Source organism: Sceloporus undulatus, chromosome 6 (assembly GCF_019175285.1).
Source record: "Sceloporus undulatus isolate JIND9_A2432 ecotype Alabama chromosome 6, SceUnd_v1.1, whole genome shotgun sequence".
NCBI classification, from domain to species: Eukaryota; Metazoa; Chordata; class Lepidosauria; order Squamata; family Phrynosomatidae; genus Sceloporus; species Sceloporus undulatus.
Genome location: NC_056527.1, coordinates 14,600,235 through 14,625,314, shown reverse-complemented (window position 1 = coordinate 14,625,314; position 25,080 = coordinate 14,600,235). Strand labels below are relative to the sequence as shown.

At 40.0% G+C, this 25,080-nt stretch overlaps 1 protein-coding gene and 1 pseudogene across 5 annotated transcripts in view; both read right to left on the bottom strand.

Moving 5' to 3' along the window:
• Positions 1–25,080, bottom strand: part of WDR37 (WD repeat domain 37) — a 61,348-nt gene that overhangs the window by 21,556 nt on the left and 14,712 nt on the right. For 4 of the 5 annotated variants that reach the window (XM_042471541.1, XM_042471544.1, XM_042471543.1 and 1 more), the window contains 8 exons: positions 23,391–23,487; positions 19,540–19,635; positions 19,322–19,386; positions 16,674–16,757; positions 8,063–8,198; positions 6,171–6,242; positions 1,886–1,930; positions 178–254 (listed from right to left, as the gene is read on the bottom strand). In XM_042471541.1, the coding sequence (XP_042327475.1) occupies positions 178–254; positions 1,886–1,930; positions 6,171–6,242; positions 8,063–8,198; positions 16,674–16,757; positions 19,322–19,386; positions 19,540–19,635; positions 23,391–23,487 (672 nt within the window). The remainder of the gene's footprint in view (positions 1–177; positions 255–1,885; positions 1,931–6,170; positions 6,243–8,062; positions 8,199–16,673; positions 16,758–19,321; positions 19,387–19,539; positions 19,636–23,390; positions 23,488–25,080) is intronic. The other variant, XM_042471545.1, reaches the window with a different exon arrangement.
• LOC121932664 lies at positions 3,865–5,685 on the bottom strand (annotated as a pseudogene).

The window sequence follows — 25,080 nt, the reverse complement described above, 5'->3', positions numbered from 1 at the left end:
TTGATAGACTTTACAACATAGTTACAGTCAACCATAGCATGTCTAGCACATGCAGTAATATAAAAATAGCAATTAGCAAAATACTACACAGTAATAGTGACAAAAGATGTTTTGTCAACTAAGCCAAGGGAAAAAACATCTTCAGTTTCCATGATCTCTCTAGATTTCATCACTTACATTGCAGTCTGTGGTAGGCTGAGGTGTCGGTAACTGCACCATGTATCTCCAGATATGAGCTGTCTGATCTCCTGAAGCTGCAAAACAAATAAATACAGAAAATTAAGAGACACCAATTCAGAATCATACACCTGATCCTCCAACATAGAACATGAAGAACTGGAAATAGGAACAAGCTCAAGTGTTCCCTCCTTCCCAAATTCTCTTTCTTTTGCAATCCTTCATACAATTTTTCTAGTTTATTATGGTGTGGACACAGCAAGCAGTTTAAAATGAGCCCTCCAAACCAGTATTTCAAACAATGGTTTTGAGTCTAATTTATAATCTTGTTTTGGTGGTCTGCCACTCTCAATGACAGAACCTGAGAAAACTGGAAAGATGAGGGAGCACTTGGGTTTGTGCCTAATCCTTCATACCATGTTTTAGAGAATGTGACATCTGAACACTGGTTATTATGTGGGGTTTTTAACCATTTGAACAAATTACATTACTTTTGAACAAACAGTATTACCAACCAGTTACTTAATATCATTACAATTTAGTATCTGGCTGTTCATCAAAATAATTTATTTATTTATTTATTTATAGTATTTATATCCCGCCCTTCAGCCCTAAAGGCTATCAGAGCGGCTTACAAATAATGCACATATCTCAAAGGATATTCACTCCTTCTTACTACCAGTGTATTCTGCCTTCGTTTCCTGTATTGCAATCTAAGCTTTAAAGTGATTACAACTTCAGGAAAGCAGATGGCATCCTTAATCCATAGCTGGCATCCCTTATCTTCCCAGACCCATTACAATACTTCATCATTTTCTCCCAACTAAAGCTTATTATGTCATTCCAGGGACAGAGTATGATCTATACATGTCAAAAGTACACAATTATCTTCAGGGAGGCAGACAATTAAAAAAAATTAAATATTACACAAATTATTTTGGTACAAGCTTTTATGGGCTAATGAGCTGCAGTACATGAAAGCTTACAGTATAATAAAGCAGCTAGTCTTTAAGGTGATCTTGACATGACAGACAGATTATCATGATTTCTTATAGCTATGATAGTTGGAAGCCTATTTCATTTTATTTAAAAAATTAACACTTTGAATCCACTGATCAAACTGTAATGAAAAATAATTTTCAAAGAAAATGTGACCACGTCAAAAGTAATTTGTAAAGTGTCAATGGCAAGCCTCAAGTTCAATTCTTGCCCTCATCAGCCAGGATAGAAACAATGGGAAAGCTGCTGTCATTAATAATAGATAGATAGACTGACCACTTAAAGTGAATTGTGGGGAGAGTCATGACACTAAGTGTTTTTTCCACACATTTCACAGTTAACTTGGGGAAACACAGATGACATTAAAGGAGGTTTAGACTAATTCATGGAGAATGCTATCAATGGCTATGAATGATGATTATACACTTCAGCCTTTTGAATACTAGTAGCTGAGAAACAGTTAGAGAAGGCTACTGGCTTCACAATTTGCTTATGTGATTCCCAGGGTGGACTGCTGTGGATGACAGGGTGCAGGTCAGATAGGTCTTCAGACTTAAGCAGCAGAGTTCTTAAGCTATTCACAGGCTGACAGTACAATGCAGTTTCCTACAGCCCTATACACAGAACCTGTAACAAATTATTCAACAGACACATGTGTGAAACAAGCAAGTATACTGTGAACACTTCTTGGAACAAAATGTTTACATACCTGTGAGAGCCACTTGCTCTGTTGGATGGAACTTTATGGAATTTACTGTGTTAAGAACAAAGGAAGAAAACACAAGTGTTACACCAAGAAAACCAGAGGAAAGCCTTATCAAAAGTCACATGCAACTGAACTGTTCCATGGCATAGCCTGGCCTCCACTGTGGCAGATTCTGTGTAATGAATGGCTTGTGAGCAGACTATGTGAGACTCAATCTTTTCCAATAAGTTAAAATGTATGGTTCATTCTGAGCTGTTCCAATACTTAGACCAGGGCTCTAAGTATTGGCTGCTGTGGCTGCTGCCGCCGCCGCAGCCGCCGTCACAGCTTTTCGCTGCTCTGGCGCTGCCATTTTGGGCGGCAAAATGGCGGTGAGGTCACGCAGACTTCGCCACCATTTGCCGCCATGGTGGCACCCAGAGCAGCGAAAAGCCACGATGGCGGCCGCAGCGGTGGGCCTCTAGGAGGCCCGTTGCCGTCTCGGGGGCCCTCCAAGAGGGCTCCGAGGGCGGCAGGGGGCCTCGGGGGGGCCCTTTGCCGTCTCGGGGGCCCTCCAGGAGGGCTCCGAGGGTGGCAGGGGCCTCTGGGGGGCCCTTTGCCATCTCTGGGGCCCTCCAGGAGGGCTCTGAGGGCAGCAGGGGGCCTCTGGGGCCTTGCCATCTCTGGGGCCCTCCAGGAGGGCGGCAGGGTCCTCTGGGGGCCCTTTGCCGTCTCTGGGGCCTTCAGGAGGGCTCCAAGGGCGGCAGGGGGCCTTGGGGGGCCCTTTGCCGTCTCTGGGGCCCTCCAGGAGGGCTCCGAGGGCGGCAGGGGGCCTCTGGGGGCCCTTTGCCATCTCTGGGGCCCTCCAGGAGGGCGGCAGGGGTCCTCTGGGGGCCCTTTGCCGTCTCTGGGGCCCTCCAGGAGGGATCCGAGGGCGGCAGGGGACCTCTGGGGGGCCCTTTACCGTCACTGGGGCCCTCCAGGAGGGCTCCGAGGGCGGCAGGGGGCCTCTGGGGAGCCTTTGCCATCGCTGGGGCACTCCATGAGGGCTCCAAGGGCGGCAGGGGGCCCTGGGAGGCCCGGTGCCGTTGCTGGGGCCCTCCAGGGACCCTCCAGCGCTGGTGGCCCCCACCAGCTTTTTTGCCGGTCTCTGACGGGGCCTGGGGCCCTGTCAGGGGCCAGCAAAGATGGGGGAGGCCGGCCCCCGGAGGTGGAAGCTCGCCCCCGGCACGTGCCCCGCCCCGGAGGGTGGAAGCTCCACACCCGGCAGTGGCCCCGCCCTGGAGAGTGGAAGCTCCACCCCGGCTTCAGCCCCCCAGTCGCCTGAGTAACAGCAACTCGGCCCCCGGCTCAAAAGGTTGCCTACTGACTTAGACTGCTGTGTTGAAAATGTAATTTAAAAAATAAAATAAAAAAGACAATTTTTTTTTTAATGTAACTTGTGCTTTCTTTTCAGGAACCTTTTACTTAGCACTAGATAAATCTGCATTTGTGCACACAAATTCTGACGCAAATCTGCTGGATCTAATGTGCAACAGTGTTTTGTGTGGGAGGGTAGAGAAGAGGGAACCTCAAGTAATTCTAATAGCAAGAGGGCTGGGGAAGAAAAAACCCTTGTAGGAATTCAGAGCAAATACTTATAACAGAAGAAAAAGTCTGTCTGATCTAATGAGAACCAGTTCACAAGTTACAGAGCCCAAATTATTTTACTTCATATTATAGGTGGGATGGGGACAGAAAACTAGAACTCCCTGCATGTTCCCTGTATACTAGCACATCAAAGGAGAATACAAAGTGTGCCAGTTCTTGACAAATAGGTAGCTTTCTGCATGTAACAATTTCCAATTCCAACTCCAATTCTAATTGGACAAGTAGGAGGCTTTTCAATAATCCAGGAATGTGACATCCCTTAACCTCAGTCTGAAGAGTACAGTTCAATATTATACCACCTCAGTTGGTATAATGTTCTAACAATCAAATGAATGTTACCACTAACACTAGCAACCAACGTACTAGTCCCAACTTCTGAAGACTGTAGCGAATAACATTCCATGACAGGCTGCAGGCCAGGTCCAAACGAGAGGTGGGAAGTGCTCGACCCAAGGCAGATAGGCATGTCTCTAAGTTTCATGCAGCAGCAGCAAAATCTCCTTTGGCCAAGTCCAGGTCTACCTGCTTCCGATGCCGCCAAAAGGTTACAGAGGAACGGGAATGCAGCCGGGTCACTGGCTCTCCATGCACTAGCAATTGAATACACTCAAGACAATAACACCATTCACAAACCACAAGATCAGAGTGGGTATCATCCAGCCAAACCAGCCACCAGAGCCTGAATCTATCATCAGTGTACTCCTTGCAGAACCATGACGTACAGGGCCATCAGAGTCAGATGTCCTCTGGACCTCCAGCAGGGAAGTTAAAGGATTGAAGGAGAGGCAGAGGAATGTAAGAGCACAAAGTAGCATTCATGAACGGTAAAACATTCCCAGTGCAACAGCTGGGGAGTCAGGTTCATCTTTAACCTTTGCATCATCCAGCAATGGGCTTCCTGGCTCTGAATCAATTGAATAAGGAGAAAAGCCTGCTGGTGAACCAGTCAGAAGCTGGAGGAGACATCAACAGAGCATTTTGGTTGAAGCCATCCATCTTCAGATCCACATCATTGTCCACTAGACTGCTTAGGTCAAAACCCTTCAAGAGCTTGTTTTTCTGGTTAGCCAGCTTCAAGACCATGTTTTCTTGCCGCAGCTTATGGTTAACCTGCTGTAGATGTAATCAATGGCCTTCCTCAGTACACCAGACTTGTGCATTTTAGCATCAGTTCCCATTATGAGATCCTTTAGTTCTATAATCTTGTCATTTATAGAGGATCGGTATCTCTTTTCAATGATATTATGAGTGGTTCGTTTCTCTCCTTCCTTTGGTGGTTCTGGCTGCTTGGTAGCACCAGGCACCTGTTTGATGGGCATCTTCTCTTGCCCTCCCATCATCATAGGCATTGTGGTCAAGATGGTCCCATTGCCACCAACTAAAGTCTGCAGGGCTGTTGTCTAAATAGGCGTGGCCAGAGCTGTGAAGGCTGGATTTTGAACAGCAGCCATTACAGGACTACCATCAGCTTTCAATGTTGTTAAGACAAGAGAATCTGTCTTGAATATCTGTGGCTGGACAAGGACTGGAACTTGCTGGACTTGAGGGGCAGCTACTGCCTGGACCATGGCTGGCGTCAGTGTCTGGATGGTGCCATTGGCTGCCTGTGTCAATACTCTCTGAGCCTGCATGGTCTGCACTTGCTGCTGGATGGTAACTGGCTGAACTTGAGAAGAAGCTACCAGGCTCTGAACCTGTGGCTGCAGCACTTGAAAACTTGTGGCTGCATTTTGGTATATTACAGGCTGCTGAATGATTTGGGTCTGAGGAGCAGAGCTAAAAGTTGGAGTAATCATCACTGTTTGTTGCTGGAGTTGAGGCTGAACCTGGGGACGAGGTTGGAGAGGAGGAGTAGTCCGTTGTGGAGCTGGTGGTGTGGCAGCTGTCTGGGATGCTTTCATTTGAATAGCTGGAAGCTGTGGAGAAGCTGCATTAGGTGAGAAGGACTGTAGCTGTCCCTGGCTATAGGACCTCTGTGATGAGGAATCAAATGTTCCACTGCCATTACATGTGCTGTTGCTCTGGAAGGTGCCACATAACTGTTCAGAAAACAGTTCTGGAAAATCTCCAACCTGGTTGCTGACAAATTGTAGCATCTCATCAATATCGCCCAACGTCAGCTCGTCCCCAAGCTCCGTCAGGGTCTCCATGCTGCTCAGTTCGCCACTCTCCATAGCTGGGCCACTCAGCCTCGGAGGCCTTAACCCTTTCCCAGCCAAACAGGCGGCGAGGCGGCTTCAGCTCAAGCGGTCGCCTTTCTCTGTCTCAGCGGCGGCCACCATCTTAGACTCAGCCTGCCTGTGACTCCGCCCCCTTTCCACCTGCCGTGTGCGCCACCCATGTTTCTCTCTCACACACACACCCTCCCCTCGCCCACTCACTAGCTTCTCAGCAACAAAATTATCAGATTTGAAACTGGAAACCAATTTAAGCAAACTATTTCAATTTGTTATTCTGTACTCAGATATTGGTTTTTGTGGACAGATCTACATTATAGTTATATGAATCAAATCAGTTCTAAAAAAGTATTTTTACACTCAAAGTAGTTTCTAAAGTTTGCCTAAGCATTTATCTTCTACTATACATGCCATTATGGGAAGACAACGTACATAAACATGTTATCTGAAGTTCTTGTTCATTGTCAAGAATGTATTCTTACCTGATCCAGCATGCCCGATATATTTGATGAGACACTTTCCTGTTTCTATGCTCCATAACAAAGCAGTGTGATCTGTAAGAATTAAAACAGACAGGAAAATGTATACCATATTTCAAGAGATAAATGAGTTTATATACTGTAAGCCTGACAGAAAAACATACCATCACTAGTTTATGATTAGCAACCTATGGACTTGAAAGTTAAACCTGAGAATAAAAGGCGATGAAAGTTCTAAATGCTTTTTAAAAATGTCTCTTAGAGGAGTTACACAACTTTTACTCTTCTGCCCTCACAAGGCAGAAGACTTCATTACTACATGGTTTACTACTGCAGGATGATTCATGCACATTTTGGGTTCCTGTTGTTTCATAACTCAGCTGAATGACTGAACTGACTCCACTGAAAAACACCAATTTTAAGGTGATAAAACTCTTTTTAAAAGTGATATTTTTATCTGTGATGTTTCATTCACACATGGAAACCACCGCCAAGTGATAAGCCACTCTCTGGGCTGCAAATAAAAATCCAACATTACAAGAGCAGATTTCTGTCAACGCAATAGGCCTGTCCTCTCTTGCCTTTCACTTTGTAGCACCCGCTATTATTTCTACAGAAGATTTGAGGATATGGAGATAGTATTTCTCCTTCTTTTGCTGTGAGAAGCTGCTTCACTGGTACAAATAATTAAACAGATATTATCCTATCTTCATAATTTCATAATTTCTGTGAACCATGCCCTCCTGCTTTTTCCAGTGACCAGTAGATGGCACTAAAGTATCTCAGACTCCTCCTTTTAATAACGGAAATTGTTGCTTTTAAAAAAGAGTGGAAAAAAATTAATTTAAGACTTAGTACTGTTTATAGCCATAGGAAGACAGGGAGTTACAGTGTGCCCGCGTCATACGCGGGCGTGCTTTACGCAGCTTTCAGCATATGCTGAAAGCCGCACAGGGAGGAAGGGGTGGTGCATCCCATAGGAAGTAATGGGGCACATGTCTGTGGCGCACGCCGCACCACCACATTCACAAGTCCCATTCATTTAAAGGGGGCTCGAGCATGCACAGAATTTGCTTTACGCAGGGGAGTCCGGAAGAGATCCCCCATGTAAAGCAAGGGTGCACTGTACTTTATACTGAGACACGCCATTGGTCCATATACTATAGCTCTGTCAAATCAGGCAGAAGCTCTCCAGATTTAAAAGCAAGAATCTCTCTTAGCCTTAGCTGGAGATCCTGCTTCTAAGATCAGAAAGTGTGGTTTTCAGTTACTAGGTGAACAGACAAAGATTAAGAGGTGAGAGACAAACTTGAAAATGAAAAAATAAAGAGAAGAATGCAATAACAGCAATTTAGGATTTTAGTTATTTTATAGTATTATTATTATTATTATTAACCTTTATTTATAAAGCGCTGTAAATTTACACAGCGCTGTACATACAATCTTTTTAATTAGACAGTTCCCTGCCCTCAGGCTTGAGAAAATATTATTAACAGAATATTTTTCTGAAGCTGCATCTCAGCAGTTAAAAATGAAGGTACTATAGTAATCTTGAGAGAGACTTACTTCAAACCAGAGGTACTATAGGTACTTTTTACAGAAGAAGAGACAGCACTTTACAGTGATTACAGTGTCTGGCTGACAAAAAAGACACTAGTTCCCATTTGAAGAGAAACATATCCAAAATTAAAGAACTGTAAACTACGCTTTCAGAGCTGTGGACTAAAGTTTCACTACAGATAGACATGCCCACGGAAGCATCTCTTCATTAGCAAAGTACAAAGAAAGGGAATGCACAAGACTGAGGGTCCTCTGGTCACTGGCTGAACATATACAATCTAGCTTGATCCTTAAATATCATAGGCAACAGTGAAGACATGATGTAATAATGTTACCAGCAGATGCAGTCCCCAGAACTACTGGCTGAGTCTTCGTAACACTGACATCCCAAATCCCATCCCGATGACCAATATACTCTTTCACTAGCTGGCAGATTGCTCTGGATGTTGTTGTTTTGAAACTGGATACAATCTAAGAAAAGCAAAAGGCAGATCTGAGACACAAAGTACAGAAATACAATTGCTTACCACTATTCCCCCCCCCCCGCACCGCCGACATCCTGCTTAAATGCACAACATAAAAGCTGTTGATGCATTTAACTCTAGCAGTCTATGGATGTGTAAGCTTTAAGATGTTTTCTCCTAAAAATAATGGGACCAAATTTGTCCTGTGTGAAGTCAGGACATTATATTGTAAGCGCCAAAGCAGAATTTGGCCCAATATGAACATTTTAGGAGGTCATAATGCAGTAAACTCTCAGATTCCCCCGTACCTTTTTTCGATAAACAGGTAAGTATAATCTGAGAAGCACTTTGCTCTTTTTTTTTTGGCCTAAAACCATACAAATCTGTTTGTTATATACAGCTAGCCCCAAATGGGTAAAGTGGGAAAGAAATAATGAATAAAAAAATCCAAAGCCATGTGAAATGGCAAAATATCACAGCTGGAAATAACAATCACTTTGGAAGCAGAGGCCAGTTTTTTTTGTTTTTTTGCATGACAATGAAACATTCCTTTCAAGAAATAGTACAGTATGAAATAAAAGAAATGGTAAAAAAGAAAATAAGAGAAAAGACTAGTGAATGCTTATATTAATTACTTTACTTGCCTGCTCTGATTAGTGCCTTTGGGAGAAAAAATGGAGAAAACCTTTCCCAACTTGCAACCATTGCTTAAAAAAAAAACCTCAGCAGGAAACGGGAGGTATAAACAGTTCATACTTTTCCAGAATTCTCCCTGTAAACAGAGTGTTTTGGCACTAGTGTTGCAGGAACAACAGATGGAATATTTGAATGTCTGGAGCAATCTAAAGCAGCAATAATTGTTTATAAATATTTGTTAGAATGGAGTAAATTTTACATTCTAAAGTTTAGACCTGTGAAATAAGGAACAAGACCATCCTGTGCAACATAAGCAATATAATGGTGCTTTAATATCTAAAAATACTGTTTTTGTAGATATGAATCTGAATGCCTGAGGCATATTGGATATCAGAGTGCCTTTGTAGAAAGGAGCTGACTAGTACAACCACATGTGTTCAGTGCCTCTCTAAAGCACACAATAAGGTAATGATCTATGGCAGCTTCCTTTTAGTTGGAAGTTAATTCATATTATTTGAGCTTATAAATCTTCAATGATTACAGATGCTCATGCACCATTAAACTACATTTCTGTAAGGACAAGGTGGAATTTAACATAGGATAGTAAAAGTGGATTGCTAGAGCCCCTACAGTGTAAAAAGATGTTACACCAAGGTTGGATAGATTAGCATTCACCATGGTTCACTCAATAGTCTCAATGTTCTATCCATATTTTAATATGTATTTTTTGCATTTTGTAGTGGGACACTTTTTGAATACATGAACTGCCTCCATTAATTTATATGCTTTATTGATGATAGTTTGAGCCTTATTACTGGATTTTTGTTATTGTAAACTGACTTCAGACCCCCCACTCCTCTTTTGTGTATTCAGGGAAATACTGTAGTAACAATGTAAAAAAGCATGTAGGACTTAGGTTTCCAAACACACAACTAGGTGTATTGAACTTCATAAATCTTGGATCATCAGAATAAAAAATGGAAGAACAAAATAAAGTCAGATATAAAATATCTGCAGTTCTAGATCATGCAAATATCCAGAAGTAAGCATATTAAATTAGTATAGCCATCTGGCATTTTTTTTCATCTTACCTCTGTCTTCAACTAATAGGTTGGGAGGTGGGTTAGATAAGCAGCACTAAGAGTGTGGAGAAAACCCATGTAAGGCAGGACTATAAAATGCCTACAAAACCAGTTTGGTTTTTAAGCGGTCTCTAATATGGCCTGGCACAATCCAATAAAATTCCAAACATATTCAGACTGAACCATTCATAGCTAAAAAACACTGTGTTTGGGATTCAACGTCTGTCCCACTTATATGGGTGCTACTGCTCACTATAGCATTAGCGCCTACTTAAAGCAGTAAAATAAGCTTTAAGGGATTTGGAGCATGTGGAATTTAGTATGCTCCAATTAACAGGAGAATGGGTTATGGTAGTGAGTGAAGAATCCTTTATTAGTGACGTTTTGACAGTTTTAGCCTACAAAAAGATGGGGGGATCTTCTTAACTATGATACCAAGTATGTGGTGGCCCCTCAAAATTATGCCAAACATTTTGGGCTCATTCTGTGCCACAGTTTACTGACACATCCAGTCAAGTTTCCTAAAATTGTAGTTACCACTCAGATCAATGACAACTTTCTATAGTAGTTTTGTGTTGCTCTCCAGAAGCATGCAACTAATTCATTCAGTATTGGAGCCTACTGAATATGCCCAAAGTATCACTTCCATATCTCCTCAAACCTCTGCCAAGATTTTCTGCTAGTTCTGTGCTGTTCTGTGTGACTAAGATCAAGTTTTGCAGAACTATCCTTTAGTGTATAAATATTTGTCTGGCTGGAATTCCAAGTTAACACCAACAATGAAGACTGATAACCTCTCAAAACCTATGCCCATTTTTATTTTATTGATATTTTTGGTGGTGTTCCTTATCACAAGTGACATCTGTGGCGTTTTTAGTATACAGTAGCAAATCAATTTTTTAAAAATGTCTGAATTTTCCAATTCACTCAGCATTTCTCAATGATTTGTACTGAGCAATGACATCTACTGCACTAACAGTTGCTTGACTTACCACTGCTGAGAAATGGGAGGGAAAAAAAACCCCTATGGAAACCCAACATGCAAAAAATGGAGCATGGCAGACAATACAGCTAAATACAGTGAAAGTGGCCTACAGAAATTCAAAGATGAGTTTAAAAGGTGGGGGGGGACCATTATGTCATGAAAACCCATATTTGATAAATCAACAAAGGTTACTGAGATATCTTTAAGAAGTGATAGAGTACAGTCATCTTGAGCTTCCAGATAAATAGCTTTTTCAGAGTCCCTTTAGGAAAAATCTGTTTATGATATTTTGAATTATCAAATAGAAACTACAGTTGAATGTTTCAGCACACACTTCTGAGTAGCTGCTCAAAACTCAGGATCCAAATACAAACACTGGGTTTGAAGGATTTCAGGGTTAAATTTCAAGGTTCATAATTTACAGAGCATTATACATGGGGAGAGGAACATGGTCCTTCATCCAGGTGAGTTTGCTAATCCTTACAGAGGCAGAAAATGAAATGGTTGTATGCGGTTATAGATCAGGGTTAATGGTGGGTCTCACATCTGAAAAGGTAGAGGACTAGTGGTTTAAATCATAGTAATACTTCTTTCTATGCAGTTCTCATCTATTATAGTATGCATTATTTATTCACATAAATCAATTGCAATAAACAGTTAGGGTGAGCCAATGCGGGGATCTGTTTAAAAGGGTACATGAAGCAAATACTGTCATTACATACATGATCCAGGGAAAATTAATGGTGCTTAACAGTGTGCCTTAAGCTGCTGGAGTTTTTTCTAACAGTGTTCCCATTACTTAAAAATTCTAATTTGGAAAACATTTCTAAGAAGCATCTTAAAACAAAAAGAGACAAGAGGGGATAGAGTTGAAAGTTATTTCCAAACAACGGTTTCAGGTGAGAGCCTAAGATTTTTTGTTTAGTAAAAAGGAAATATTATTTTAAGACATGTCTGAATGCATGTGCTTTTATATCCTCACTTAATTGCTCCAAGAATACTTGTGGCTCCCTATGAAGTAGAGTTAGATCAAGATTTAGTCATAGAGAAGATAGATTCAAATCATTAGAACTTAAGTTAGTCACAACTAACTTAACTTCTCTTGATTATAATGGCCTATTCTAAATGTAATTTCATCTAACCAATGTTTGCTGCCAGTAATTCTACAGAAAGAAATTGAGGCATTACCTCTGTATCTATGGATTCTTTATCAACGGGATCAACTATCCACAGCTTGAAAATATTTTTTCAAAATATAAATTCCAAAAACCTTGATTCTGCAAGGGACATCATTTTACTATGCCACTGTACATAATGGGACTTGAGCATCCACAGATTTTGATATCCACGGGGTTTCCTGAAACCAAACCCCATCAGATACCAAAGACCTACTGTATATCAATTGCAGCACTAAGAGAAAATGTTGCCACAAAAAGAATTAAAAGGCTTGAAAGGTGAAAATGTGTATACTCATCTTTAATTTAGGAGACTCATTAAATATCTTACAAGTAATCTTAGAATTAGAAGCAGTTATATGAAGAGCCTAGTTAAGTCAAAATCCTTGATGCAACATGTATTGTCTTGTAAACAAACACAGAAAAAGATTTCAATTATAGTCAATTCTGTTATTATAAGCAAGGTCTTAGGAATGTTCAATGATAAAAACCAAAATAAAAAACAAGGTATTATATCAACATATACAGTTAAATTTTAGGGAGGGAATAATTTAAGGACCAGAGAAAGCCTAAAACGGTTTAGGGAGTGACAGTATTCCATTTTTTCCTCCTTGTTAATATTTACAATGATGAAATGAGACCTAGATGGAATCATAATTAAGTAGTTAATGAGCAGAATTGTTTCAAAGCAAGTAGAAGCAATAATTTCTATGGATGCATTGAAAAGGAAACAGGTTAATTCTTGCATAACTAGATTCAGATTAGTACTTAAACCACAGTGTGGAATTAATCATAAAATGTTCAAGGCAATATTAAAATTCAGTTGTCAGATTTAATAAATGTTTTCAAACAAAATAGAGTTATGTATGAGAAGTGGAACTGCAGAATAAATTGGAGCAACTTGCATAGCTCTCAACTGTTAACAAGAAGTGGGAAAGAGTCCTGATAGGCTCCTGGGTCCACAACTCACCTCAACGAGGAAAGTAATTTATTATAAGATCTCTTTGGTTTCCTAAGAAATTTACACTGCATAGTTCTCTGAAATATTTAAATTCTAAGATTCCAAACTCCCGATGGTGGAAGCTCACAAAGTGTCTGCTGTTGGAAAAGTGACATGTATGTTAATTCTGCTTTCCATTTATTTTTACTAAGGGACACCTTAGGCCTACTCTGTAAACCTATTATCAATATAGTTTTTTATTTTTATTTATTTAGCTAGGATACATGTTTTTGTTAAAATCTAACTCAAGGAAAAGAGAGGATATGAATACAAAATTGGTTTTAGAATGCCTGGGTAGGATGACAAATCCTGGCAGAATAGTCCAAGAGTGTCCTCAGTAAGTATGCCTTGTCTGAAGATCATGTCCTTTGTTTTTCAACAGCCTACATGGTTGTTTATCTAATTCATAATAGTTGTTAGCCTCCATGCCATAGCTGGCAATTATGCCACCCTCCAGATGTTGTCGAACTACAACTCCCTGCATTATTGGCTATGTTAGCTAGGGCTGATGTGTGTGTCTTACACCTGGAAGGCCACATGATACTTCTTACTCTACACTTGTTTCTTATGCTACACCTGTTTATTCTCAACCAATTTTCTCCTTCTCCCAGACCACTCAGCATATTTCTTAACAGTCATTTCTTCCTATTAGATATGGGTTTTGATATTGTTACACACTCCACACTGGTTACAGTGGAAGACAATGAATAGAGCCTGAGTGCTGCAGAATTAGCCCAAGATTACTGCACACATGTACTGCTTTCTTTGAGGTGTGAGCTGGTCTGTTGCTAGACAGTCTTTCAGTTCAGCAAGACAGAACTCACAACAGCTGTTTATCAGATTAGTAATGGGACTTGTAATCATGCAGATTGGTCATTACAAGAAAGGGGGAGGCTTAATGACTGCTAATATCATGAAGACACTGAAACCTGCATATGAAGGTAGTTTTGCTGCAGTAACTCCATCTTTTTGGGCTAAAGGGGGCACCTGAAAAATTGCTCCTGGGTAGAAGATCACATGTGGACTAAAACTAGGCTGTTTCTATTCCCTACTTTAAATTCCTCACAACATTGCTAATGTACAATGTTTCAGAAGAATACAGACTGATAGATTTACAAATGAGGACCATTGTACTTTCTAATACATTTAAAGGGTGTCAACACTTACACTTGAGGAGATCATAAAGAAGAAGAATGTCTTATTTCTTCACTGTCTATTGGAGTCTGCTATTAACGAAATGCTTTATATACCTTTCTGCAGGGTAGTTTTCACAAACAGCAGCCTACTTCAGCCACAATACAGATATCATCTTTAATGTCATTTGATATTTGGGCTCTTTTTAACTTTCAGAAGAGTAATACAAGTTTGTAGCTAGTATTCTTCAGTTCCTGGAATTAAAAAAGCATCACTGCCTACTCACAGTCTAACCTCAAGACTTATAATAGGCTCATACACTGCTGGTTGTCAAGTCTGGTATGTTGCACTAAGAGAAATCATTATGATTTAGCCTCTGTTAAATGCTGTCATGGAATTAATTGGCTGTTCCATGTGCCTTAACAAAAAGTAAGTGTGTAATTTCTCTTTACTTGCCATGAAATGGTAAAAACCCCTTACAATAACATCCACAAAATTTATTATAACTCTATAACTTTTGGTTTATTGTACATTGCCTGTATTTAATTCATATGACCTATTGCAAGGTTTTAAACTGTGCTTGATTCTACTTCCAAAATCTGAAGCCTTGATTACGGTAGTCTTTTTACTGACAAGTACAAGAAGTTCTACAGCCTCTTCTGATTTATGACAGCCATACAGGAAAACAACGCACCTATATCTTGCTTATTTTCTGAAACATAAACTAGGATGAATCCTATCCATATTTGAAAACCTAATCTTTTCCAGACTACAAACCACAAAACATAGAGAAAGGATTAGACTATAATAAATTTATTCATCTTAAATAAATAAAACATTTACCCCAGTTAACCCAAACTAGAAAGTCAGCAAGTTCTATTAATTCAGATTATTACCTCCTATAAAAATTTCCAGATTTCCTTCTTTAGACTCATTCACTGCCAACATAGCCTTAACTCCAGTAAACTACAATTTGATTCTATTGTCCAAGTAAAGTCTTTGGAACTAGACTTGATCTCAACCAGCTTTGCATAGTTTTTTTTTTCTTTTTGAACAGAATATGAGTGTATTCCATGTAATTTTAATTTCTTCAAAATCTACACATTGACATTATATTTCATCTACTGTACTAATATTTTCATTAGGTAGCTTAAGGTGTCCAAATATATAATTACCAACCAGTTATTATTACCTTACCAGGAGATCTGTTTTCCTTTTTATTAAGAAACAATTCATTTTAGTACTTCCACGTGATCACTAAAAGGGTTCTTCCTGCAGCCTCTGTAGATTTGATTTTTTTTCTTCTCTGAAGAAATTTTATATGCTACCACCACTGTTTTACAGAGCATTGAGTTTAAAAAGAGGTTTACCGGGTTGTATTGTAGGGATGGAGCTGCTGTTTATGAAACCCAAACCCACCTGGGGCATCTAGTACTAGCTACACATTTGTGTTTCTAGTTCTGAATTTGCCTTTTCATTCATAGTTAATTTAGCTAACTTTTATATTATTATTTACTACTATTCCAGACACTACTCAAAAAGTTATATGTCCAAAACACACTGCATAAATAATCTAGTTTGAATCTGCTTTAACTGCTTTGGCTCAATACTAGGGACTTCTGAGGACTGTTTTATGAGACATTTAGCTTTCTCTGTCAGAGAGCTCTGGTACCACAATAAACTACAATTCCCAGGATTCCCTAGCACTGAGCCAAGGCAGTTAAAGTGGTCTCAAACTGGATTATTTCTGCAGTGTTTTCGACCACAGTCTGACAAAAGTTCAGCAACATATTTCTGAAATCTCAAAAGGGAATTAATTCTGTTTTATAAACTTCTCCAGCAATATGAATATGTACAAATCTGCTAAATAAATGGACATATACTGTAGAAGGATCCTCTTAGTGCATATTAGAGCTTTATTCCCCTCTCCCATTCATCCCAGCATACAAGCAACAAGTACCAGACTATCATGGAAGATAAGAGATCTGTACTTCTTACATCTTATTCACACTCAGATTCATTTCTTACACAAGTAAAAAGATATGTGTGCATATACAGATCTCATATTCTCTACAATGGCTTGGTAGTCTTGAGTGCTTGTGTATAATCATTTGCAGAGGAAGGAGGAATAGATCTGTTATGCCCTACAGAGATCTCTGTCTGTCTATGGGTATATGATTATATAATTCTAATAGCAATAGGTAGTTAGTTTCAATAATTTTGAATTGTAACAGAGGAATATAATGGGGGAAATCTGCCTCTTTTGTTAAATCCTGATTGAACAACTAATACCTAAAAACTAAAACAAGAATTAACTAAAAATTGGGTGACACAAGGTCCACCAAGAGGGCACAGTTGGCAGATATGGCATTCAGAGAAAAACTGCTTAATATACTATTCTGCATGTTCCACCACTCACTATTGTTTAGCTGGGCATGCAAACTGGCACACTGGGAAGCAAAGCAGTTACCCAGGAGTCTCCACCCCATATTTCCCAGCTTCCCACGCTGAAGTTGCGAGGTCCACCTGATTTGCCTGGGAAAGAATTTGAACGCTATGTAGCAAGTAAGAAGAGATAAATATTCAGCACTTGCTTTTAAAGAACAACAATTTATAACATACACTTGACAGCAAATTTCTTTACTTTAGCGACTATGTAGAAATTGAACAGTCTGCTGTTCACATTTAATAAATAAATGATCTACTAATACAAAATGGAAAGGGATATATTTCCTTCCCACAACATTAATATTAATGATGGGGACAACACAGAAAGTGAAAGGATGACAATTCCTCAAACTAAAAATGAGCACTGTAAATAGAAGCCATTAAAGCATTTCAAAAAATTCTTCAAAATCTACACATTGACATTATATTTCATCTACTAATATTTTATTTGATCAAATGGCAGTAGGCCACTTATACTACAAAAGGTTCATTGGAGAGAATCTGATTAAAAATGACCAAAAAAGGATAATGCACTGAAATATGTTACATTGAGGATAGGTTTCGATTATTATTTAAAGCATTTCTGCAGCTGCTAAGACAAGAGGCTCTATGATGCCTAAATGCCACCAGGGTGTAAGAGGCTTGAGCTTAAAATCCCTCCTCTTCACAACATTTTAGACACCACAAATAGGTTTCACTTAGGCAGCAGTCAACCTAGCATCAAGGTAGGCACTGTCATCTTAGTGTAAGGCCAGTGGTGCGAGCCTAAGCTACAAACCTACACACTCTGTTCCAACCATAAGCATTGTATCTCCTTGGTAGTGGAGATCATATGGATGAGGAGGAGGCTCACTGTAGACAATCCTAGTACCAATAGTCTTTTTGTATACTACACTACCAATGAATAGCAGGTGCTGCAGGTTATATTTCAGAGGAATGAACTGGCAAACCACCTCTCAGTATTCCTTGCCTAAGAAAACCGTATGAAATTCATAGGGTCAACCTAAGTTGACAGATTAATTGAGGGCACATACACAGACATAAGTTACAAAGAGGGAGGAGAGGCAGATTCAAACTGTGTAAGCATACATCTTACACAGAAAAACAAAAAAGAGAGTATTTGAGGGAGGAAGTGGTTTTCTCCTTAGTTTTTCCAAAAATCAGAAAGTACCACCCCTCCCAATCAATCAATAGGACAAGATATTTTTGGCAGCTGATAAGCAAACCTTAATTTCATGTGATAGCCAAGACTGGAAAAGACAAGTGTTTCATCCTAGAAATGTGATATTGATTCCATAAGAATTTTCAAAACTATGTGCTTAAGACTTTTTTTTAAATATGTGCACAGCTAATTTAATTTTGTGCCTGAAAATCTGGTTTATTTCAAAAGATAGGAAAATGGAGGGGGGGTCGGGGAGAATACAGCTGACATGTCATTAGTCAGTCAAATTGCTTTGCAAAGGGGACACAAGAGAAATGATGCCCTTGAACTATGAGAAATATTAGGGGAAATAATTTAATACTTTTTTTACTGTATATATCTGTGTATAAGTCGACCTCATGTATACCTCAAGGGCAGTTTTGGGGGCCAAAATCATGGATTTTGATATGACCCATGGATAAGTCAAGGGTCGAACAATGGAGCATGTAACAATGGATCTAAAGGAGGAAACAAACCACCACTTCCCTCCCTCCTTCTCCCTCTCTGGACGTCTCCCAGTTTCAGCATGGAAAATGGGGAAACAAACATCAGCACACACACTCTTCCTCCCCCCCCTCACCACCAGAATTTGCCAGGTTCACAGCTTGCAAAACAGGGTACAAACCTCTCTCTCTCCCTTTTTCCAAAAGCATTTTCCAGGCTCATGGCTTTCAAAAGAGGGTACAAACTTCTCTCTCTCTCTCTCTCTCTCTCTCTCTCTCTCTCTCTCTCTCTCTCTCTCTTCCCTTTACCAAAAGCATTTCAAGGCTCACGGCTTGCAAAATGTTGTAGATGCCTAAGCACGCACACTCTCCCTTGCCTCACCAGCTGTTTGTTAGCTCTGGCTATGAGGGAAGGCTGAGAGTAAACACACACACACAGAGAGTGTGTAGGAACTCAAATAGGGAGTCAAACTCTCTCTCTCTCTCTCTCCCTCACCTCAACTGCTGTTTGTTTGCTCTGTTTACCAAGAAAGGCTGACGGATAACACACACGCACACACAGGAGAGCATGTGGAGACTCAAATGGGGAGCTGTTTAAAGATCCCTGGCTACAAAGGTGGACACTTCTTTCAGGAACTTTATAAGCAGTATTACCATAATGCTCCATATATAAATTGACCTATGATTTTGGAATCCATTTTGGGGCATACAGTTCTCGACTTATAATCGAGTATATACGGTAATTTAAGTACTTTTGTAGAATCCTATCAATAACACTATTAGTTTTAGCTTTGTGTTGGCATCTACAAAAGCAATCCTCTTAACAATTCTCCTTTGCTACCAACCTCCCACCATTAGATTTTCTATGTGACTTTTCTTAATGATGTAAATTATTCTGAAACAACACTGTTCTAATAGACTTCATTAAGTGTTCCTACATATAGACAGTGCTTAAAACAAAACTGCCACAGTAAGACTGGTTGGTTAAATGTTCTAGGTAAAGGAAAAGTTTATGGTGTATCATACCTTGCTAGTAGATGCCTTGTAAGTAGTCTTTAATTTCTGAGAGAGCTGACTGGTACTATGACTGGCTGTTGAGAAAAATAAATTTAAAAGGAATTTTGTTTTTAACAGGTTATTTTATTATCTTATCTGAACACTGGTATTAATATCCTTCCAATAGATTGCCAGGTTAAGTTATAAAATGTCAGCTATAAGAAGCATATTGTCAAGACTCTTCTTACCTTTTGTTTTCAGCTGTCCCTTGCTTAATTCAGCTCCATCAATGGTTTGGCCTTCAGCTGCTAAGCGCTCATTAAGTGTATCAATCTCTCTACGTACTAGCAGTAGCATAAAAATTCGTGTTAATGTAAACAATAAGCATTCAATCATAATGTTTAAATTAGAGATTTCTCATTTTTAAAAAATGTTAATGCTAACAATAAGCATTCAGTCATAATTTTTAAATTACTATATATTCCCACCTTCAAAGGCAACAACTCTCAAGCCAATTCTTCACTTTTCATCTACAAAGGATGCTTATAATTGTATATTACTAACATGATACATAATGTCAAGAGAACAGCATTCTGAAAGGTTTCATAATGAACATTATCTCAGGTTTGCTTTACAATTAATTTCTAAGACAGTACTAGTGCAAAGCAACCATAAGCTAAAGTATCTCAGAGACCGCCTCTTCTCATACAATCCTCCCCGCGCTCTCCGGTCCTCTGAGAGGAACTTGTTGCAGCCTCAAAAATCAAGGCTTGAAGCGACCTCCCGGAGGGCTTTTTTTGCTGTCGCCCCCAGGCTCTGGAACGACCTGCCGGACGAGATCCATCAATTAACATCTTTGGACAGCTTCAAAAAGGCTGTCAAGACGGATCTCTTCAGGCAGACCTTCCCAGACTGAAATATCCCGGCCTCAGGATCTCCCCACTCCTCAGTAATGTCTCCAAAGCCCCCTTTTCTTTTCTTTAGAACTGAAGTTGCAGTGGTTTGTTGGTTGGTATTATTTTGTTTACTTTATTGTTATTTTAACTGGTTATTGTGGTTTTAAATTAGATATGTTGTTTAATAACTTTTTAAGGGGGGAGGGAAATATATTGTTTTTATGCTGTCTTTTATTGTTGTGAACCGCCCAGATTGGTTCGCCACAGGGCGGTATATAAATAAAAATTTATTATTATTATATTATAAGTAAAAGATAATTAAGGAAGGAAAATGGCTCTGTCTTCCAAAATCAGAAATTCACTGTTTGATAAGAATCCTCTTTGTGTATGTACAGGTTGAGTCTCCCTTATATGGAATTCCAAAAATCCAAAATACTCCAAAAATCCAAAACTGTCCACATGGGTTCAATGTACACAAACCTTGTTTCATGCAAAAAAATATTTTAAAATGTAGTGTATAAAATTACCTTCAGGTTATGTTTATGAGCTGTATACAGTCATCCCTTCGTTTCCACGGGGGATCCATTCCAGACCCCGTGTGGATAAGTAAAAATGTTGGACAACGGGAGTCTGCTGTCCACGGAAGCTCAAATCCATGGGTGGCAAGCCCATGGATAACAGGAGCACTATATGAAACTTAAATAAATTTGATGTTTAGACTTGGGTCTCATCACCAAGATATCTTATTATGTATATGCAAATATTCCAAAAATCCAAAAAGATTCCAAAATCCAAAACACTTCTCGTCCCAGTCATTCTGAATAAAGGAAACTCAACCTGTAATTCTATTACAAATGGGAGACAATGAACCCAGCATTACATTATTGCCAAGTTTTAAAAAAGAACATCTAGACCAGATACTTGGTAACAAAAACTTGAATTAATTCACATTAGGAATGAATAAGAACCTATGTAATACTTCAGTTTGAAAGATTAAAATACACACTGTAGTCTGCACAGAAATTATCTTCAGTTGTTGTTGCTGTTATTATTATTGTTATTATTATTATATTTATTTATATCCTGCTCTTTTCCCAAAATAGGGACTCAGAGCAGCTTTACAATATTTAAAAATAATACAATTAAAAACATAGAAAAGTGATACATTAAAACAGAATTAAATTGTTAGAATATTAAAATAGATTACTCCAGAGTCAGTTCATTCCAGGCAGTTGTGGAGGAGTAAGAGGCTATACATACTGGCCCTCTTCAAAGATCCCTGCAACACCACCCTCAGAATATAACACATGGGCAGAAGATCTGCAAAATATACCTATGACGCGTTACAGACGGCCCAGAAGGGGCCATCTCGTGCCGCCGCCGGTTGCAGCGTCCAGGAACCGCAGCAGCCAAACGGCGCAGCTCCCGGACGACATTGCGAGGCGCTAGTCGCGCACTTGTGGCGTCATTTCTGAGGTGCAACGTGCAGACGCAGAGTGTCCGTTACGTCAAGATGGCGGCAGCCACGTGGAACGGCCGCCGCCATTTGTTACGGACAGAGTCCGTAATAGGAGTAGGGGCGTCTAGAAGAGACTCCCCTTTTTAAAACTGAGACGTCCTGAGGATGTCCCAAATGGCGGTATGTACCCCGCCTAAGAATGTTTGGCCTGAATCCATATACACTCCTCCATGTACAGTGCGCCCGTGCCATATGCGGGCGTGCCATACGCGGCCTTGAGCATACGCACTGAAGCCGCGCCGCGCGCGCGGGGCGGAACGGCCAGCGCGTCCCATTCAATTGAATGTATGGGAAGGATTGTATGGGAGGAGGCACTCCTTCAAGTAGACTGGACCCAGGCCATGTAGGGCTTTGTAGGTAATAACCAACACCTTGTGCTGAGCCCAGAAGCTAATAGGTGTAATGACTTTAAAATAGGTATAATTCGGTCAAACCTAGATTTTCCGGTGACCAGTCTGGCTGCCATGTTTTGTATCAGTTGAAGCTTCCGGACATGGCACAAGGGTTGACCCATGTAGAGCGCATTACAGAAATCAAGACGAGAGGTTACCAGGGCATATACAACTGTTTCTAGGTCCCGCTGCTCCAGGTAGGGGCGCAACTTGAGTATCAGCCGAAGCGGATAACATGCGCTCCTGGCTGCCGCATCAATCTGAAAGGATAGATGAAGCGACGAATCCAGGAGTACCCCCAAGCTGCAGATGCAGTCCTTCAGGGGAAGTGTGACCCCATCTAGGACTGGCGAACATATCTCCAAACCCGGGTTGAGGTTACTTATCACAAGTATCTCCGTATTGTTTGGATTCAACTTAAGTCTATTTTCCCTCATCCAATCCATTGCCCTCCTTGGTCACTGAAACAGTCCTAGACATAGAGAAATAGATTTGGGTGTCATCAGCGTACTGATAACACCCCACCCCATGTCTCCAGATGATATCACCCAGCAGCTTCATGTAAATGTTGAATAGCATTGGTGACAGTATCGCGGACGCCCGAACTAAGCTCCCTTTTGGCCGAACAACTGTCACCAAGCAACACCATCTGGAACCTGCCCGAGAGATAGGACCAGAACCACTGCAAAGCAGTGCCTCCAATTCCTAGTTCCCTCAAGCGCTCCAGAAGGATACCATGGTCTATGGTATCAAAAGCCACTGAGAGGTCCAAGAGCACCAACAGGGCCATACTTCCTCTGTTGATGCAAAGACGGAGATCATCGACCAAGGCGACCAGGGCAGTCTCAACTCCATATCCCGACCTAAAGCCAGTTTAAAATGGCTTAAGATAATCGGTGTCATCCAAGACTGCTTGGAGCTGGTTTGCAACCGCCCTCTCAATCACCTTACCCAGAAAGGGGAGTAGAGATACTGGTCAGTAATTGTTTTTGTCCAGGGGATCTAGGGAAGGTTTCTTTAGAATGGGTTTTACCACTGTTAATTTTAGAAAACAACATTCCCTGAAGGAGGCATTAATTATAGATTGTAATAACTTCAGAGTTGCCTCACCTCCCTGGATGGCCAGCCAAGTAAGTGTATGTCCACTCTTAACATAGGACCATTCCAGAGATAGCCTGCAATATCCACATAAACAATTTTTGTTGGTTCTGCTACTGCCAAATTCAGCAGTGTGGTGGTTTAAAAACCCAAACATTTTGACTTTAAAGCAAAGCATGGAAAAATAAACTCACATTCAAGATTTTCAATGTAGAGGTTCTCAAACTCTCTTTCTATTTGGCCAAAAAGTTCCAGAAGTGTATTCCTAACAGACGATGGAAGTTTTGAATCCTAGAGAAGATGATACATTGAAATTACAGGAAAGGTTTGAAAGGTTTTATTCTTATTGTTTGGTAAGGTACACAAAATTTGCTATTGGACTCCTTCAGAGAATATTCTGAAATTATGTTTCATCATTTCAAAGCAGAGATTTCAAGTTCAAGCACTCAGATCCAAACCATACTTCCTTTTCCATTGTTGGTTTGCATTTTTTTAATGAAATCATATTTTTATCCCCATAACAAGCAGCTTCACTTTTATTGTTTTTGAAGTATTTACAGTGGGGCTTCACAATGTGTAGGCTTCCCATCCATTCAGTTGCCTGCAGACAATCGTGCCCTGGACTACTCAATGGTGGTGACATGCACAGACACACTTCAGAATGTGCATGTTCACATTGTCATTACTGAATATGGGGCGCAACTGTCTGGGTGTTGTTGGTTTTTTGCACCTGTGGGGAAGCCCCAGAACTGAACTCCTACTGATACTGAGACTCCACTGTATTTACCATATCCACTAGAAGGTGTCTCAAATAGGAACACAAGAGAGTAAAGCACTCAAGTAAATACTGAGAATTATTTAAAAGCAACAACAACCAAGAATATAGAAAAAACATTGTTTTGGTAATAAGTGGGGTGGGGTGGTAAGAGAGACTTAATATTCTTTGAATATTTCACCTTCAGGCTATGCATTTCAGATACAAGTCAAGAATGATCAATTCATTCTCTTTTTGAGCTGAAAAACTTGTACTGCTTGCAATGGAAGAAGAAAATGCTGATGAAGATATGGCACAATGATCACTATAACACAGAATCTTTGGTATGGCCTTCAGTACAATTTCCAGTACAAGTCAAATACTGCACAAGAAATTTCATACAATTATCCAGAGATATCCTTCCTAGGATATCTCCTCTGTTCAAGGAATTTTTTTTTCTTTAAAAGTTGGCAGAATAGTTGACAATAATTTTCTAAGTTTAAGACATAAACATCTTCTGCAACAGAACACAATCCTAAAACCAGTTTAAGCTTTTATGAATCTCTATTTGACACTGAAACAGTCATTCTAAAGATCATGTCTTGTTTTCCATGAAAAAATCACTTCTGGATACTGAATGTCCATATCAAACCTATGTCTCCCCAATAAACTTTGAGATTTAAACAGCACTTCACCTGAAAGGTTAGAAAGAACTAACACTAAAAGAGAAAAACTAAGCAAATTTCCAAACCAAAAAAGGTGGGTTCCAAAAGAACACACTTTGGTTCATTAAAAGTTCAGAATTCTTGAATATTGGCCAATACTCCTACAAACAGGTTTTGGTGTTTGTTGCTTTTGTTGTTCAAATTGAGATAACAAACTTTCTAATTTATAGAAACTTGGGGAATCTTTTCTTTTTACAAAACTGAAGAGATGATGGTCATGTTTGGATAATTATTTGAATTTTCAAATAAAAAAACCTGGCTTATGAAGGCAAGAACAAGTGTGGCACTAAACACACCACTTTGGCCCCTTCCCTCCACACAATGTTCCCCAACATGTCCAAATCAGGAGCTTAACCACTCGTGAGTCAGACTGTGCTTACTTTCTTTATTTCTTAATCATCAATA